Source organism: Tiliqua scincoides, chromosome 1 (assembly GCF_035046505.1).
Source record: "Tiliqua scincoides isolate rTilSci1 chromosome 1, rTilSci1.hap2, whole genome shotgun sequence".
Classification (NCBI taxonomy): Eukaryota; Metazoa; Chordata; class Lepidosauria; order Squamata; family Scincidae; genus Tiliqua; species Tiliqua scincoides.
The window spans coordinates 4,731,810-4,750,204 of NC_089821.1; the positions used below are offsets into that span (position 1 = coordinate 4,731,810).

An 18,395-nucleotide genomic window follows, 5' to 3' on the forward strand; every position below is an offset into this window, starting at 1 on the left:
GATTGAAGGTGGGTCCATAGAATCTCTATGGATTAAATTACAAGGCCTGAGGAGTGATGTAATACTGGGGGCGTACTATCGTCCTCCAGACCAGAAATCGGAAGGGGACCTTGAAATGAGGAAACAGATCAGGGAGGTGACAAGGAGGGACAGGGCTGTAATCATGGGGGACTTCAATTATCCTCATATTGACTGGGTCAATTTGTGTTCTGGTCACGAAAAGGAGAGCACATTCCTTGACATGTTAAATGACTGTGCCTTAGAGCAGCTAGTCATGGAGCCCACCAGAGGACAGGTGACTCTGGATTTAATATTGTGCAGTACTCAGGACCTGGTTAGAGATGTCAATGTTACTGAGCCGTTGGGGAAGAGTGATCATGCTGTGATCCGTTTCGACATGCACATCGGGGGAAGAATACCGGGCAAATCTCTCACAAAACCCCTTGACTTCCGACGGGCAGACTTCCCTCAAATGAGGAGGCTGGTTAGAAGGAGGTTGAAAGGGAAGGTAAAAAGAGTCCAGTCTCTACAGAGAGCATGGAGGTTGCTCAAATCAACAGTAATAGAGGCCCAGCGGAAGTGTATACCGCAAAGGAAGAAGGGCTCGACTAAGGCCAGGAGAGTGCCCGCATGGCTAACGAGCCAAGTTAAGAGAGGCTGTGAAGGGCAAGGAAGCTTCCTTTTGTAAATGGAAGTCTTGCCCTAATGAGGAGAATAAAAGGGAACATAAATTGTGGCAAAAGAAATGTAAGAAGGAGATACGGGAGGCCAAGAGAGACTATGAGGAACACATGGCCAGCAGCATTAAGGGGAATAATAAAAGCTTCTTCAAATATGTTAGATGCAGGAAATCCACCAGAGAAGTGGTTGGCCCTCTGGATGGTGAGGGAGGGAAAGGGGAAATAAAAGGAAACTTAGAGATGGCAGAGAAATTAAATGAGTTCTTTGCATCTGTCTTCACGGCAGAAGACCTCGTGCAGATAGCGCTGCCCGAACGGCCCCTCCTGATGAAGGAATGAAGTCAGACAGAGGTTAAAAGAGAAGATGTTTCAGACCTCATTGATAAATTAAAGATCAATATGTCGCCAGGCCCTGATGGCATCCACCCAAGAGTTATTAAGGAATTGAAGAATGAAGTTACTGATCACTTGACTAAAATATGAAACTTGTCCCTCAAAACGGCCACGGTGCCAGAGGATTGGAGGACAGCAAATGTCACACTAATCTTTAAAATGGGAAGGAGAGGGGACCCGGGAAACTATAGGCCAGTCAGCCTAACGCCTGTTCCAGATAAGATGGTGGAATGCCTTATCAAAGATAGAATCTCAAAACACACAGACCAGGGATGTCCAAAGTTTTTGGCAAGAAGGCCGCATCATCTCTCTGACACTGTGGCGGAGGGAAAAAAGAATTAATTTACATTTAAAATTTGAATAAATTTACATAAGTTTACATAAATGAATAAAGATGAACTAATATGAATGAATGAAGGTCTTGCAATAGCTCAGGGGCTATAAAGGGCCTTGCACAAAGCAAGGCCAGCCTTTCCTTTGCTGCCGCTATTGCATCACAGACGTGAAACAGCAAGCAGTGGAAGAAGCCCTCATCCCACAGCTCACGTGAGAGGTCAAACAGTCGCCCTCACGCTGAGAGCAGTTGCATCGGGCCAGTGTGGGCTCCAACAAATCTCTGGAGGCTCATTGGAGACTGGGGGCTCCCTGAGGGCTGCATTGAGAGGCCTCAAGGGCCGCAAGTGGCCCCAGGGCCGGGGTTTGGGCACCCCTGACATAGATGAACAAGCCTTGCTGAGGGAGAATCAGCATGGCTTCTATAAGGGTAAGTCTTGCCTCAAAAACCTTTTAGAATTCTTTGAAAAGGTCAGCAGGCATGTGGATGTGGGAGAACCCGTGGACATTATATATCTGGACTTTCAGAAGGCTTTCAACACGGCCCCTCACCAAAGGCTACTGAAGAAACTCCACAGTCAGGGAATTAGAGGGTAGGTCCTCTCCTGGACTAAGACCTGGTTGAAGACCAGGAAACAGAGAGTGGGTGTCAATGGGCAATTTTCACAATGGAGAGAGGTGAAAAGCGGTGTGCCCCAAGGATCTGTCTTGGGACCGGTGCTCTTCAACCCCTTCATAAATGACCTGGAGACAGGGTTGAGCAGTGAGGTGGCTAAGTTTGCAGTCAACACCAAACTTTTCTGAGTGGTGAAGACAGAAGTGATTGTGAGGAGCTCCAGAAGGATCTCTCCAAGCTGGCAGAATGGGCAGAAAAATGGCAGATGCGTTTCAATGTAAGTAAGTGTAAAGTCATGCACATTGGGGCCAAAAAGCTAAACTTCACATATAGGCTGATGGGTTCTGAGCTGTCTGTGACAGATCAGGAGAGGGATCTTGGGGTGGTGGTGGACAGGTTGATGAAAGTGTCGACCCAGTGTGTGGCGGCAGTGAAGAAGGCCAATTCTATGCTTGGGATCATTAGAAAAGGTATTGAGAACCAAACGGCTAATATTAAATGCTGTTGTACAAATCGATGGTAAGGCCACACCTGGAGTATTGTGTCCAGTTCTGGTCACCGCATCTCAAAAAGGATATAGTGGAAATGGAAAAGGTGCAAAAGAGGGCAACTAAGATGATTGCTGGGCTCGGGCACCTTCCTTATGAGGAAAGGCTACAGCGTTTGGGCCTCTACAGTCTAGAAAAGAGGCACCTGAGGCGGGACATGATTGAGACATACAAAATTATGCAGGGGATGGACAGAATGGATAGATAGATGCTCTTTACACTCTCACATAACACCAGAACCAGGGGACATCCACTAAAATTGAGTGTTGGGAGAGTTAGGACAGACAAAAGAAAATATTTCTTTACTTGGCATGTTGTTGGTCTGTGAAACTCCTTGCCACAGGATGTGGTGATGGCATTTCACCTAGATGTCTTTAAAAGGTCCACTAAAATTGAGTGTTGGGAGGGTTAGGACAGACAAAAGAAAATATTTCTTTACTCAGTGTGTGGTTGGTCTGTGGAACTCCTTGCCACAGGATGTGACGGCATCTGTCCTGGCTGCCTTTAAAAGGGGATTGGACAAGTTTCTGAAGGAAAAATCCATTACAGGTTACAAGCCATGATGTGTATGTGCAACCTCCTGATTTTAGAAATGGGCTATGTCAGATGCAAGGGAGGGTACCAGGATGCAGATCTCTTGTTATCAGGTGTTCTCCCTGGGGCATTTGTGAGATACAGGAAGCTGGACTAGATGGGCCTATGGCCTGATCCAGTGGGGCTGTTCTTATGTTAACTTTTTAGATTTACCCAATATACTGCTGTGTAAACTCCTATAGAGGCATTTGTGGGATACTGCTAATGGCTATTTTCTAACCACTGCCTGTTCTTTGGATCCAGCCCAGTATCTGGAACAATATTGTTTTCTTGTGACGCCCTTCATCTCACAACTTACTGCAAATTCTTCCGGCATTATCACTTATAGCAGGGGTGCCCAAACCCTGGCCCTGGGGCCACTTGCGGCCCTCGAGGCCTCTCAATGCGGCCCTCAGGGAACCTCCAGTCTCCAATGAGCCTTTGGCCCTCCGGAGATTTGTTGGAGCCCACACTGGCCTGACACAACTGCTCTCAGCATGAGGGCGACTGTTTGACCTCTCGCGTGAGCTGTGGGATGAGGGTTCCCTCCACTGCTTGCTGTTTCACATTTGTGATGCAGTAGCGGCAGCAAAGGAAAGGCCAGTCTTCTTTGTGCAAGGTCTTTTATAGGCCTTGAGCTATTGCAAGACCTTCATTCATTCATATAAGTTCATCTTTAATATATTCATTTATGTAAACTTATGTAAATTAATTCTTCCCTCCCCCCCACTCCGGCCCCTGACACAGTGTCAGAGAGACGATGTGGCCCTCCTGCCAAAAACTTTGGACACCCCTGACTTATAGTATGCCACTGGGATGTTTAAAGGTTATGGCATTTGCCCAGTGCTGTCATCCACAATCTTCAGTTGGCAGTATGATTGTGCAATCAAACCAAAACACAAGCAAGGGAAAATCCAAATGTGTGCCCCCCCTCTCCAAAACCAAGATTTGGGCTACAATCCTGTAAGTCCCATAGAACCTGGTGGGACTAACTTCTGAGTAGACGTGCATAGGATTACATGTTAGAGATTCTTCGTGTATATGCTTTGACTTCTTTCAAAAGCTACTGTTGAATATCTTGAATAATGGTAGGTGGCTATAATAAATTACACCTATATGCTTATCAATATTTGCCCTTTCAGATTATCCTATAAATCACACATATCTAACTGAGCAGACTTTTCCTAGTATAGAAAATGTGCAGAGTAAATCGCAGTATAGGTTTCCTAGTATAGAAAATCACAGAGAGATTATTCCATGCATAACTAAGATGGCAGTGAAGCATTGGTTAGTTCTGGAATCCTGTTGTTTTGCAGAACTGTCCTAAAGCAGAATACATGCATTCCCCACTCATTTGACAAATTAGGGACCAGAGTGGTGGTGAAAAACGGAAATGGTTGTAAAGGTGAACCACCTTTTTTTTTTAACTATACAAGGTTGCTTCCAATGCTTTTTTTAGCTAGTAAATTGCAAATGCCTTTTGTATTTTGCAAAATTCTGCTGTTGCACAAAGATTTCTGCAAATGGACTCTCTTTAACACCTTTAGGGGAATGGGAAGAGACCCAGAGCTAAAGTTGGTGCTCTCTTCCCCCCCCCCCCACACATACCAAAACAGTTTGAATCACCCTGTTATATGCAAATCAACATGAGGAAGGCAATTTTAGCTTTTAGAACAGCAGAGAGAGGTTGAAAGAGCATAGCATGAGTTGAATGAGTGACTTCCATGTATAACTGAAATGTGTTGAAAAACAAACTGTCAGAAAGTGGGGAATACCTGTAGATGCTTTCTCTAAAATTGTAGCCTGTATTATGAGTAGTCATTTTAAGTGTCTTGTTTCTTTAGGTTTCAGATGGTGCATTGCGGTGTTTTGCGTCACTAGCTGACCGATTTACACGCCGTGGAGTTGATCCTGCTCCGTTGGCCAAACATGGATTAACGGAGGAGCTGTTGTCTCGCATGGCTGCAGCTGGTGGCACAGTTTCAGGACCGTCTTCAGCATGCAAACCTGGCCGAAGCAGCACAGGGGCACCATCCACAGCTGCAGACTCTAAATTGAGTAATCAGGTGTCGACTATTGTAAGCCTGTTATCAACACTGTGCAGAGGCTCCCCAGTTGTAACACATGTAAGAATTTATTTGGTTCTGCAGAACTTCTTCTAATTTTACACATAAAATAATTTATGTTTTTAACCTTCTGTGTGAAATGTATGTGTTAAAATATTTATCTTTTTCATATGGAGACGCTATCCTTTTCACATTGGATTTGCTAAAGTCTTGTATATTTTTATTGTTCAGACTTTTAATTATTTCCAGGATCTTCTAAGATCTGAGCTTCCAGATTCTATAGAGAGTGCGTTGCAGGGTGATGAAAGATGTGTGCTTGATACCATGCGATTGGTAGATCTTCTTTTGGTGCTACTGTTTGAAGGACGAAAAGCCCTACCAAAATCTAGCGCTGGATCCACAGGCAGAATCCCAGGTCTGCGGAGGTTGGATAGCACTGGGGAGCGTTCTCATCGGCAGCTGATAGATTGCATCCGCAGCAAAGATACTGATGCCCTGATAGATGCTATTGATACAGGAGGTGGGCAGTTTCTCAGCATTGCTTCACTGTATGATGTATTGCACCCAAGCGTAAGAACACCCTGCCCATCACAGCCTTTGTATCAGATTGATGGATTTCTTTCTGTTGAAAAGGATGTCTAGAGGCTTGATTAAAGTGCTGAGCCTTATCCATTGTTTTCATTATATCATTTTTGGTAGTTGTGTCGCAAACGTAGAGTAACTTTTTCTTTCTGCCTCTTCAGCCTTTGAAGTAAATTTTATGGATGATGTTGGACAAACTCTTTTAAACTGGGCCTCAGCTTTTGGAACTCAGGAAATGGTAAGTAAGAAATTCAGTGATTTTGACATGCTATGTAAGTAAGAAAACAAAATTGCTTCTCTTCTTCTTATACCGTCTCCTCCTTTCATTAACAGGTTGAATTTCTCTGTGAAAGAGGTGCTGATGTTAATAGGGGTCAAAGGTCATCATCCTTACATTATGCAGCCTGTTTTGGAAGACCCCAAGTAGCAAAGGTGAGGTTTTTATGCTTTTTATTTTGACTGTTTACATTTTAGTGTGTGCTTTTTAATCTCTCACCATTGACTTGAAGGGCAACAGAGGTAAATAGCGTCCGGTGTGGGGGATGTCCTGTACCACCCCAACAGCAGACCAAGTCAATGGCTTGGATAGGTTCTTGCTTGGAGTTGAATAGTATGAAGGTCAATTCTTAATACTATTTCTAAAGGACAGCATTTGAATTTGGCTTTAATGCTACCAAATGTTTTACTGCAATGTAAAAAAAGGAAGTAAGCCCCATTGACTATCATTGTTAAAATCATATACAGAATAACTTGTTAAAAGTACAGATCTGTAATATGTCTCCAAATGCAGTCGCATACCATGGTAGCATCAAGTCTAAAATATTAAAAATAAAATATTGAAGTGAACGGGGACTCACCTAGTGAGTCCCGACCCACAGTTTGAGAAACACTGTTGTAATCAATCTATAGAACGTGTTTGTAATACTTAAAAGCATACACAGCCAAAGACACTGTGTACTTGTAAGTGTGGGTAGAGTGTAGTAACAGCTAGGGAGGAACCATAATTCAGTGGTAGAGCTTCCACCTTACAGGCAGAAGGTCCCCGGTTCAGTTCCTGGCATCTCCAGAATGCCTTCTGAAGAACCATGGCCACTCAGTGTCACCCATATTGGTTGAATCAGTAGCCTGGTTCTGTTTAAGGCAGCTGTTCATTGTCTGTGTGTTCAGTTCATGAACTCAAGGGCTGTGATTGAGAAATGTACAAGTTGAGACTTTCTTTCTCCCGCCCCCCCCCCCCCAGTATCCCTAAGGAGAATACTAGATTTTCAACAGGATATTTTTACAGCCAAAAAACTCAGGACTCTACCAGTATTAAATGTTATAGTTTTTTGTTAGGATAGCTTAGATAATAAAAGCTTGATTTCTTTTAGACTCTCTTGCGACATGGTGCAAATCCAGATTTGAGAGATGAAGATGGAAAAACTCCTTTGGACAAGGCTCGTGAAAGGGGACACAGTGAAGTAGTGGCAATTCTTCAGTCTCCGGGTTAGTGTGAAAAGTTGCCAGGCTACTTTCTTAAAAGTAATGCAGTGACTGAAGTATAAGATTGTAGAACTGGTAGAAAGTCCCTTTTAGGATATTTTTTAAAAATTATGCTAATGTAATGCTAATGTAACTGCTGAACTGTTTAACAGTTGCATTATTTGCAGGATGATGATTTAGAAATGAGGTCACTTGCAAACTTTCAGCCAGTGTCTTGTTTCTGTTTCAGAGCAGAAACTGAAATAGTCTGTAATAGTCCCAGTCTTCATATAACAATGCAGTTATATGTTTTGAATCTTGGGGGGGGGGAGGGTAGAGTACTGTTTTAGTACTGTTGTAGCACATTTTAATGAAAGTATATTTTGGGGAATTTAAGGAAGAAGAAGACCCTGACATAGCAGGCCAGTCCTAAATGTTTTTCAAGCTGCATATACAGGTAGCAGTGCTGAGATAAGCAAATGACTGTCAAATTGCAATCCTCTTGTTAAAGCAAGAGCACAGAAAAAATGATATGGTCGCCTTTTAAGACTGGTCTGTTCTAGCACGGTTATTTGGTTTGATGAAACAGAAGTGTAGAAGGTATAGGTGAATGTAAGATGAATACATTAATAAACGTTTAACTATATGTACCAAACTCAGAAACGTGAAGTACTTGTTTGACAAAGATAACATGGAGAGTCATAAGTAATCTGCCTTTGATTTGGTTCTATAGGTAAAAACAGCTGTACAGTGGGCCCTCTTTATCCGTGGGCTTGGCACCTGCGGATTTGACTCAATGCGGATCCCGAGCCTGCACTGGAGAGCCTCAGAGGCACTGGAAGTGCCATCCAGTTGCATCCAGGAGGTCTTCTGAGGCACAGGGAGGTTGCACGTGGCCTCCCTGTGCCTCAGTAGGCCTTCTGGAGGTTTCCGAAAGGTACTTCTGGTTTGCTGGCAGCCCCCCCCGCCATGGAATTCAGTATCTGCGGAGGATCCTGAAATAGATCTCTTGCTGATATCAAAACACTGTATTTGACTTTGTTGAGCAATGGTACTTAACATAAAGTATTAAGTCTCTAATGCTGCAACTTGTTTGTAAGAATGTTCACAAAGGCAGCGTGTCAATCCCTGGGAATACGTTGTCATTGGTTGGCAACCTTCAGTCTCGAAGGACTATGGTATAAGCCTACAGCACCCAGTATTCCCAGGCGGTCTCCCATCCAAGCACTAACCAGGCCTGACCCTGCTTAGCTTCCGAGATCATGGTATAAGCCTACAGCACCCAGTATTCCCAGGCGGTCTCCCAGCCAAGTACTAACCAGGCCTGACCCTGCTTAGCTTCCGAGATCAGACGAGATCAGGCACGTGCAGGGTAACAGTTGTCATACGTAAATAAACTAGAACAAATAAATTTATGTAATTTGCAGACTTCCACAACCTCAGTCGCCACCTTTGCTATGTTGCAGGCTGGTGCCCTCTGTCAGAGCAGGAGAGAGAATTGGGAAGGTGATGGAAAGGGAGGCTGTGACCTCCCTTTCCAGGTCACTTTCAGGAAGTGACCACAATTGTGGCTTGGTGAGAAAAACTGGCAACAATTGTAGAAAGCAAGTAATGAGCATTATTATCACATTTAAAAAGCTGGAAGTAATAAGAGAATTATCTACCTAGGGAAATGAAAATATTTGTACTTTGTCTCAAAGATCATTGTATGTAGTATAAAGCTACTTTATTTGTTTGTTTATTTTTAAGAAAGCTTCTTAAAACAAATTTCAGGTGACTGGATGTGTCCTGTTAACAAAGGAGATGAAAAGAAGAAGAAAGATGCAAATAAAGATGAAGAAGAATCAAATGAACCCAAAGGTGATCCAGAAATGGCACCGATATACTTGAAGAGACTTTTGCCTGTATTTGCGCAAACATTTCAACAAACAATGTTGCCTTCAATAAGGTAAAAAGAAAGGGGGTAGAGTTCTGTGTTAAAGCTTGCAGCAGTAGGCTCCGAGTTGCCACCATTGGTCATAATTCCCACAAGTTTCAGAGATCAGGAAAGAGAAAAGAGTTGGTTATGCAGAGGAGAGACCAAACGTGGAATAAAGCAAAAAACCCTGACCAGACTTGGATGATTCTTCAAGATATGGGAAAAAAAATAGCACTCTAAGCACATTTGTACAGGGATGCCTTGGATTCTTTTCTAACTCCTGCAGTTCATCTGCATTAAGGTCCAAATCAGACAATTGACACCAGTTGTGCCCTGTAAAAGAGTTCAAGATTTGAGCATGGAAGTCTCTTAACAACATTTTCTCCTGATGAGCGATACATTAACCTTTGCACTGTATTTTAATGTTTCTGATGCTCTTTCTTTAGACTTTCTTAGGGCGCAGTCCTAACCAACTTTCCAGCACTGGCTTAGTACTTGTTTGATAAAGATAACATGGAGAATCATAAGTAATCTGCCTTTTATTTTTCTTTTTAAAAGGAAAGCAAGTCTTGCCCTCATCAGAAAAATGATTCATTTTTGTTCTGAAGCTCTCCTAAAAGAAGTTTGTGATTCTGATGCGGGTCACAACTTGCCTACTGTCCTGGTAGAGATTACTGCTACTGTGTTAGATCAAGAGGTAATTGCTCTTTTGTACTACTTCTGTTCTTTGTTTTCTTTTGGCAGCAGAACACCTCAAAATAAACTGCTGTGATTTAGTATTAGCTTGTCTGTGTTTCTGATGTGAAAGTAGTGGAGCTTAAAACAAATTGTCCAAGATGCATTTGAATCTCAGTAACCAGAAGGCTTAACAACAAATTGGGCATGCACTTGACTTTATTAGTTTAATGTGTTTTCAATCCCAGAGGCATGAAGGTAGTTTGAAGGGCCTGTTGATATGGTTTAAATATTATATAGTTAAACCGATTAGAGATGAGATTGGCTGTAACATCCTGTGCACATATTCTTAGTGGGAAAATTTTTGGTGGGAAGATTGTTGCTGTAAGTTGTATGAAATAAGCAGAGGTTCTTGCTTGGATTCGTAAGACAACTGATTATCTCCTGAGTAGTGAACTGTACTTGTTTAGGTGATGATTACGATAATACTGTTTTATACATTGTGAGAAACTGCAAAATTTAAGTCTGAGTTGGGGATTGATTCTACATCAGAGTTGCTGTGTATCTTTTTTTTTTCCCTCTCAGGATGATGATGATGGCCATTTACTAGCCTTACAGATCATACGAGATTTAGTTGATAAAGGGGGAGATCTTTTTTTAGACCAGCTTGCTAGACTTGGTGTTATAAGTAAAGTGTCAACTTTGGCTGGACCATCTTCTGATGATGAGAATGAAGAGGATTCTAAACCAGAGAAAGTAAGTATAGATCACTTCTACATTTGTAAGATTGTTGGTTGAGCATGAAGTTTTATGTTAATATATTTAAAAAGTGTACTACATGTCCAGTCTTGTTAGACACTGATTTTTTTAATACACGGATTTGACTCAACACGAGTGGCCACTGCAAATGTGAAGGAATGTGCTGATCCCTGGAGAAGGGGGAAAAATTCATCCCTTTAAAATCATAGCTTAAAAAAAATGCTTTTCTTACTGTTGTAGAGGCAGTCATGCAAGTGATCATTCCATTCTTCAGTTGAGCCAGGCAAAGGTAGAAGGTCCTTTGCATTTCAAATTGCTGACTGCCTCTGTACAACAGTAAGAAAAGCTGTTTTTAAACCACAATTGAAAAGGGACTCCTTTTTAATTTTTTTAAACTACTTTTATTTAACACATTTTATGGTATCAGCAGGGAGTCCCAGAATCAAACCCCTGCAGTTGTTGAGGCTCAACCTTATTCAGCTAGGAACAGCGGAGGAGCAAGTAACCTGGAAGTGGGTCTTTAAAACTAACACTGTTTTTTTCCCCCACAAATTTTTTTTTTATCCACTGTGGGTTCCAGAACAGAACCCCCGTGGATAACAAGGGACAACCTGTACACTCTAGTAAGGAGTGTGCTGAACCCAATTTGTTCAATATAGCTCTTTATTGTTTTGGTAATGTATGCACCTCCATCTCTGTCACAGAAACCTTTTATGCCAACGTACATTTTATGTCCTCAAAACTGATTGACGAAAATCTCTGCCTGACTCCATGATGAATGGATTCTGTGACTCTTAAACTCTTCCAAAAAGCTTGCTTGCGTTCTTCAAGCATGTACTTGAAGTGCTACAGGATTTAAACCATGCTTTACTGTTCTTTTTTTATTCATACTTGTTGAAAATGTGTGATTGCACAGCCAATTTGTCTTGGCCTCTTGTGTAGGATTTTATTGCAGTCTTTGCTACATGTTCAATTCTGTGACTTGGTTGAAAGCACCTGGGTGCAGTCAGTAGCTAATAATTTATGAATTGCTTGCTTCCCTTGATCATTGTCTGAAGGATGGCAAAGTTTGCAGTGTGCCTAAATGAATCTGTTCCATTCTTTGTCTGTTAATTTGTCTAATCTGGGACTAAAGTGAGTGCTGCCAGTTCTGCTGTTTGCTTTTAGGCTCCTTCAAGAGCAATTTGGTCTTTGCTTGAGGTGAAAGAGTGCAAACAAGGCTCTGAATGGCCATAGCATGCATGTAAGACATTTGTTTTTAGTTTTCTGTAAATTGCAAACACATTACTTTAAAAATGTATGCGAATTCACATACATCTTCTTTCACGTCAAGCAGATAACAAATTGAAGGAGCTTTAAGTCAAACAGCAAAACTAGCAGTGGTCACTTGAGTTCCAGATTAGACAAATTAAACCTTTGTGTGCTGCTTGCTGAATTAATGGGAACATATGTAAGAAGGTACAGATACGTTCGCTATGTTTACATGTTAGTGATAGCTTAAACTCCTTTATATGGAGTACTTTGACCTATTTTGGTTTCCAGGAAGATGAACCCCAGGAGGATGCTAAAGAGCTACAGCAGGGCAAACCATATCACTGGAGAGACTGGTCAATCATTAGGGGAAGAGACTGCTTGTATATTTGGAGTGATGCTGCAGCTTTGGAACTATCAAATGGTAGCAATGGATGGTTCAGATTTATCTTGGATGGGAAGCTAGCCACAATGTATTCCAGTGGGAGTCCTGAAGGAGGATCTGACAGTTCAGGTACGACTTCTTCTCGGCTAGTATTTACAGAAATGATCTGTATTGTGTTTTTATATATTGTTTAATTTTGAGATGTTCTGTTTTACAGGAATTGCCTCACTAAATAGTAAAGGATGTAAACAGGTGGAAGGTAGTCAGTCTGATTGCTTTTGTCAGCTAGCATGTGATAGTAACTTATTTCCTTGTAACTGTGTTCAGTGAACATCTTAGCTTCATTTGTCTTCATTCCTTTTCATGCATACTAATATTAGTCAAACAGTCATTAAAGGCAATGTGTAGTGGTACTCCACTGCATTTCAGGTAAAGCAAGTTGGAATGTTGATTTTATGGCTTGCATTCAACTAGCAGAATGAAATTGCATGTGTGTGAGAAGCAATGCAGTTTCTCATCAGAATTGAGAAACTGGCTGACATCAAGCTGGAAGGGTTTTACATACTTTACTAAGCCATCTGTCGTTTTAAACATAGTGGCTCTTGCTTGCTGCCTCTCTTTTTTGAAATTTTTATCTTTTCCATTGATGCAACAACTAATATTTTTTTAAAACAAATTAGCCAGCGTACAATGAACTGTAAGATCATTGTATCCTGTTGAACAATAACCTTAACAGACCTTATGATTCAAATTCTCAGGTGTGAGGTTGCAGGCTGGTATTGAGGCTCAATTCTGAAAACTCTTTTTAGCAATACTGTTAAGTTAGAAAACATTTCTTCAGATGTTAATATACATTCTTCTGTTTGCATTGGAGTGGTTTTTGAATTACACAGCCTGTTGATACAAAGCAAATACCAACAAGAGCCTATCAGGTTTCCTTAGTGAATGAGAAGTCAGTGGTCTCTGGTATGTGTTCAAATTTTTGACCTCTCAACCAGAATGTGTTGGTTACTGTGAATATTATAATTTATACTGTATACCTGTTACATTGAGGGCATGGGTTTTGGGGCCTGAGGGCAGTCCAGTGGGCAGGCACGTAAGAGTCAGAAACGGCAGCCAGGCAGGTAAGGTCAAAGTGGATGTTTGCTCAAGAAAAACCCGTATCTTCTAGAAAAAAAAATGTATAGTCGTATCAGTTTCTGGAACAAATGGGCTGCCAACATGGGGTGAGGGTTGAGTGTCATCCCAGAAGGTCATTGTAGTCTCTGGAATGCTGCACAGGACAGCAAAAAGGAACAGCAGAGCCTGGATCTAAAGGTTCCTGGTTTTAGCCTAGATGTTTGTGACAAAGGCCCCTCTGGGCTGAGATTCTCCTGTAGACTGTATTCTCTAGAGCGCTTAGCATTCTGTTGCTAAGTAAACATTGAGTGGTTGTTGAAGAAATTTGACAGTTCCTTAAAAGGCATTCATCCTGTTAAGTCTTCATAATTGGATTGTATGCATTGCTGATGGTATGCACAATCGGATTGTACACATTGTTAAACAGGATTCTTTCTTGGAAGTAATCTGAAATACATCACAATCAGGTTTCTTCTGGCTATACTGTCAATATAAATTATACTTCTATATCAATAATATACAGTTGTGCCCTTGTATTTGTGGAGGATCTATTTCAGGGACCCCCCCCCCAAATTATGGAAACTGAAGATATGGGGGACACCTCAATTAATAGTGCCTCCACGCACCCATTAACGTTTTTTAAAGTCTTACTGCTGTTCCTTGCTTTAAACAGGGTGCTAGAAGCATTCAAGCTTATAGTGCAAAGAGATCAGCCTGAGTAACTGACCAAACTAGATCTAATGCTAAACAGGAAGTGGTTAACTTCTCATTTCTATTGAGTGTTAGGTCTGCTTTTGTTGGTTATTCAGGCTGCCAGCAGGCTACTCTCTTTGCACCATAAGCTTGAATGCTTATGGTGCCCTGTTTAAAGCAAGGAACACTTACCAGTAAGACTTTAAAGAACGCTAATGGGTGCTGGGGGAGGGGAGAGATCCATGGTTACAGGAGCCTGCTAGTATATATATTTCATTCATTCATTCCTTTCCTCTGCCGGAGCAGATGCCCAATGTGGCTTACAATTTGCAGCTAAATTATACAATATATAAAAACAATAAATAAAATCACAAAAAAATAAAAAGAACATTTGGAGGAGGGCAGACTATTTACAACCAAGGTGCTGCTACAGAGGCACAGGGGGCAGGCAACCCATCATCCAAATGCCACATGGAACAAAAATGTTTTGAGCCCTCACCGAAGCGCCATGAGGGAGGGGATAGATCCTAATTCCCCTGGTAAGGAGTTCTATAATTGTGGCGCCACTGCTGAGAAGGTTTACCCCCATACTGCCATCCCCCTAACTTGGGAGAAAGGCGGCACTTTCAGGAAAGCCCCCTCAAATGACCTAAGAGATTGGGCCGGAATATATGGGAAAAGGCAGTCCCTCAGATAACCTGGATGCTGAATGTGTAATGTACGTATGTGGCAACTCATGACAGAAGCCTGTCTCTCTCTCTGTACACTCACACACACCCTACCTATATAGAAGTGTTCTTTGAGATAAATAGGTTGTCATGTGAGTTGAGCTGAAAGTCTGATGGTAGTCCTGTGTGTTCCTGAAGTGATTATGCATATGTGATCCTTCCTCAGCCCCTTTGGTGAAGATACTTATGGCACGTCTGAATAAACTGCAGCTGAATTAACTGTCATCACTTTTGCAGTTGTGGATTTTGATATATTGGTTTTATACTGTTTCCTACTATATTTTACCTTGTACATTGTGAACAGCTTACTGAAAATGTGAAACAGTAGTTAATTCATACACATTATATACACCCCAAAATTCTGTACAATGTTTATTTTTTTGTTTTTACTATTACTGCAGATAACTGTAATTCTCAGTGTTTCTAATGGTTGTCTGATATTCAAGTAATGTCACATTCAGTTTTCACTTTCTTTCATTTTCTTTCTTCCCCCCCCCTTTATTTACAAAATTGGAATAACACCCTTATTTGTCAAACTCCATATGAATTCCTATTGATAGAAATTGAATTGCAGCAATATAATTTGGTTTATATAATTTAAAGCAAATAATTTAATCTTTTTGTCTGTCATATGTAACTTCACCACTATTCAGTCACTTTTCATTATCCTACATTATGGTATAGTAGACCAGTATTCAAGCTATCCTGAGAACTTGAATCTCCAACTGAAATTAGCATTTAGTAAACATGTTGCTTCATGGAAACTAAATCATTGAGTGCGATAATGGCTAAAAATCAAATACTATCTCTTTTTCTTTTCTTTTCTTTTTAATAGAAAGTCGAAGTGAATTTTTAGAGAAGTTGCAAAGAGCTCGAAGCCAGGTAAAACCATCCACAACAAGTCAGCCAATTCTATCAACTCCAGGACCTGCTAAACTTACAGTGGGGAACTGGTCTCTTACCTGTCTAAAAGAAGGTGAAATTGCTATTCACAACTCAGATGGTCAGCAAGCTACGATATTAAAAGAAGATCTGCCAGGTTTTGTGTTTGAGTCCAACAGAGGTACAAAACATTCATTTACTGCTGAAACCTCTTTGGGTAAGTAAGTAGATATGTGTAAGGAGAAAATTAGGGCTGTTGTATATCTGCAGTGTTTGGCTAACATGAGATATTCTGACTTCTGCATGTTACTTTGTAGGATCAGAATTTGTGACTGGTTGGACCGGCAAAAGGGGTAGAAAGCTAAAATCCAAGTTGGAAAAAACAAAACAAAAAGTATGTTTTTCTTTAAAACCTTTTAATGGAGGACTTTTTAATCTCTTGACATCTGTGCTTGTTCTGTGTAATCTGCTAGTCTAAAAATTAATGGTGGTTCAGTTACTAATCCTGTCTCTTTAAAATGAGAACAAACTGGTTCTAACTCCCAAATAGAGATCCATAGGCATGCCCTGGGCATCCATGTCCAGGTGGAAACCAAAAGCAACCTCAGCTGTGAACGTTATCCACTGTGCAGCTCCATCCAGAACAACCTGAGTATTTGCTCCATGATTAACTATACCTCGGTGGCGTGGCTGACGAACGCACTGCCCCCTCCAACCCAGAAGTAATTGCAGTGATGTGATGTCATCACTGCAGTTACTTCCAGAACGCTTGGGGTGAGGACGTTCTCTTCAGAAGAAGCCGCTGGGCTTGCTCCAAGCAACCATGATGAGAATGGCTGTCACTGCAGCCATTATCCTCACAGTCCATGTGCCGCTCAGAGCAAGGCCGACGTCTTCTTACAAAGTAGGTGGCTTCTCTCCAAGTGACCATGCCAAGAATGACTGCAGGTGCAGGCAGGTTCTCCTGTCAGCAACTTCAGCCACTCTCAGTGCAAGTCCGGCCACTTCTTCCAAAGCAGAAGAAGTGGGTGACTTGGCTGCAAATGAGGCAGCACTGTGGCAACTGGTTCTCTGCGGTGGGGGTTCACAGATTGCTACCCAGTGGGGGTCACAGCATCCCAGTGACTTCTCCTCAGCTGTGCAACTGCTATACCTTATGCCAACTGTACTCTCTGTAGATTTATATTTCCCTCTGTCCGTTCCTTAGCAAAGGTTGCAAAGGCAGTTTCTGTACTAAGACTGAATGACAAAAACTGGACCAGAAGCTGGTTTTAGATGTATTAATCAGCATCATCCAAGGTTTGGGAGCTGCACTTCCATCTGCGTCTTTCTAAAATTTGTGTAACTCGCATAATTTTGTTCATAGTTACATTAAGCTATATTGCCGTCTCAATTACAAATGCTTTTCGGTTCAGACTAGACCAGTGGTTCCCAACCTTTAGAAGCCCACACTCTACTGAAGAAAAAATTGTAATAATCATGGACCACGTGCAACCCCCCTAACTGCAGCACACAAAAAATACAATTAAATTTGTAATAATTGGAGATTTATTTATTCTTTATAGAGAAGATGTGTGGGTTGCTGCTTTTGTTGCTGGCTGCAGGCAGTCCGTTCTTTGCCCTATCTGGTGGTCCATGGAGAAGCATCTCCCAAGCGAGTGGTCCCCCATTGACCACCAGACAGGGTGAAGAACTGACAGGGTGAAGAACCCACTGCCCGCACCTGTGGGTGGTCTATTCTGTGCCCTCTCTGGTGGTCTATGGGGAAACACTCACTTGGTGAAATGCTGGAAGTGATTGGATGTGATTCTTTTTCTGAGACCTAATGGACCACTTCACAGGGTCTTGCAAACCACCTGTGGTCCATGATTAGGAACCAGTGGTCTTGAACAAAATAGTGTAATATTTGTGGATCTATCCTGTTATAATGAGGTGACTTAGCAATTATATACTTGAAAATTTCTTTAATTTTTTTATACGCCTTTTCCCTCAGCTTTGGTCACTGAATGCAGCTTACAACATTAAACATACACAATAAAATACAGTAGTATAAAAGCAATAACCATAAAACCATTATAAAAATACATCATAGGCAAGTAGAAAACCCAAAAACCAGCTGCATAAAAAATAATAAAATTATAACTTAAAATTCAGAAGCAGGTACCATGTCAAAACTCAAACAAGCTTAGAAGCTGACTTCATCAGGCCTTTCCTCATACAGTGTAGAGACTTGCTATATGATTTGGGAGGCTGTGGATTTGGGAGGCCTGTGTCCCACTTGGCATAGACTGTAGTGCTTGTGTGGAGAGTCTCTGAACTGGATTGTGAAACAGACCTAGTATCAGCTCTAGTACTCCACGCTAGTAGGAAGGTATCTGATGGGCTCATTTTGTGGACAAATACAACAGAATTTACAAACACACAAAATCCTTGGTCAACCTTGAACTTTAGCAGGTGGTCTTGAGCAAATTACTGTCCCTCAGTTCAACAATCTTTGTGGGGCTATCTGGGTAAAATGAGATAACCTAATGTCCAGATTCGAATGAGTCTTCATAGTTCAGTTGTAAACCCTGGCGTTTTGTAGGCAGAAATGTTCTGGAATCTCCGGTATCTCAAATTACTAAACAATCTTTGGTAGCAGGGCTGCATTAAACCTTGGTCTGAGACTTTGAACAGCTACTATTAGTTTTGTTTGGCATAAGCCAGGTTTGTCCCGCCATTGTGAGCCAAAAT

At 41.6% G+C, this 18,395-nt stretch overlaps 1 protein-coding gene and 1 pseudogene across 13 annotated transcripts in view; one reads left to right on the forward strand and one right to left on the reverse strand.

The window, feature by feature from the left end:
* Positions 1-18,395, forward strand: part of HECTD1 (HECT domain E3 ubiquitin protein ligase 1) — a 76,406-nt gene that overhangs the window by 21,041 nt on the left and 36,970 nt on the right. For 9 of the 13 annotated variants that reach the window (XM_066617304.1, XM_066617313.1, XM_066617361.1 and 6 more), the window contains 11 exons: positions 4,988-5,269; positions 5,441-5,729; positions 5,953-6,029; positions 6,125-6,223; positions 7,162-7,276; positions 9,026-9,200; positions 9,729-9,867; positions 10,431-10,601; positions 12,147-12,369; positions 15,616-15,879; positions 15,980-16,056. In XM_066617304.1, the coding sequence (XP_066473401.1) occupies positions 4,988-5,269; positions 5,441-5,729; positions 5,953-6,029; positions 6,125-6,223; positions 7,162-7,276; positions 9,026-9,200; positions 9,729-9,867; positions 10,431-10,601; positions 12,147-12,369; positions 15,616-15,879; positions 15,980-16,056 (1,911 nt within the window). The remainder of the gene's footprint in view (positions 1-4,987; positions 5,270-5,440; positions 5,730-5,952; positions 6,030-6,124; positions 6,224-7,161; positions 7,277-9,025; positions 9,201-9,728; positions 9,868-10,430; positions 10,602-12,146; positions 12,370-15,615; positions 15,880-15,979; positions 16,057-18,395) is intronic. The other 4 variants (XM_066617321.1, XM_066617336.1, XM_066617407.1 and 1 more) reach the window with 1 other exon arrangement.
* Positions 8,523-8,642, reverse strand: LOC136637375 (5S ribosomal RNA; annotated as a pseudogene).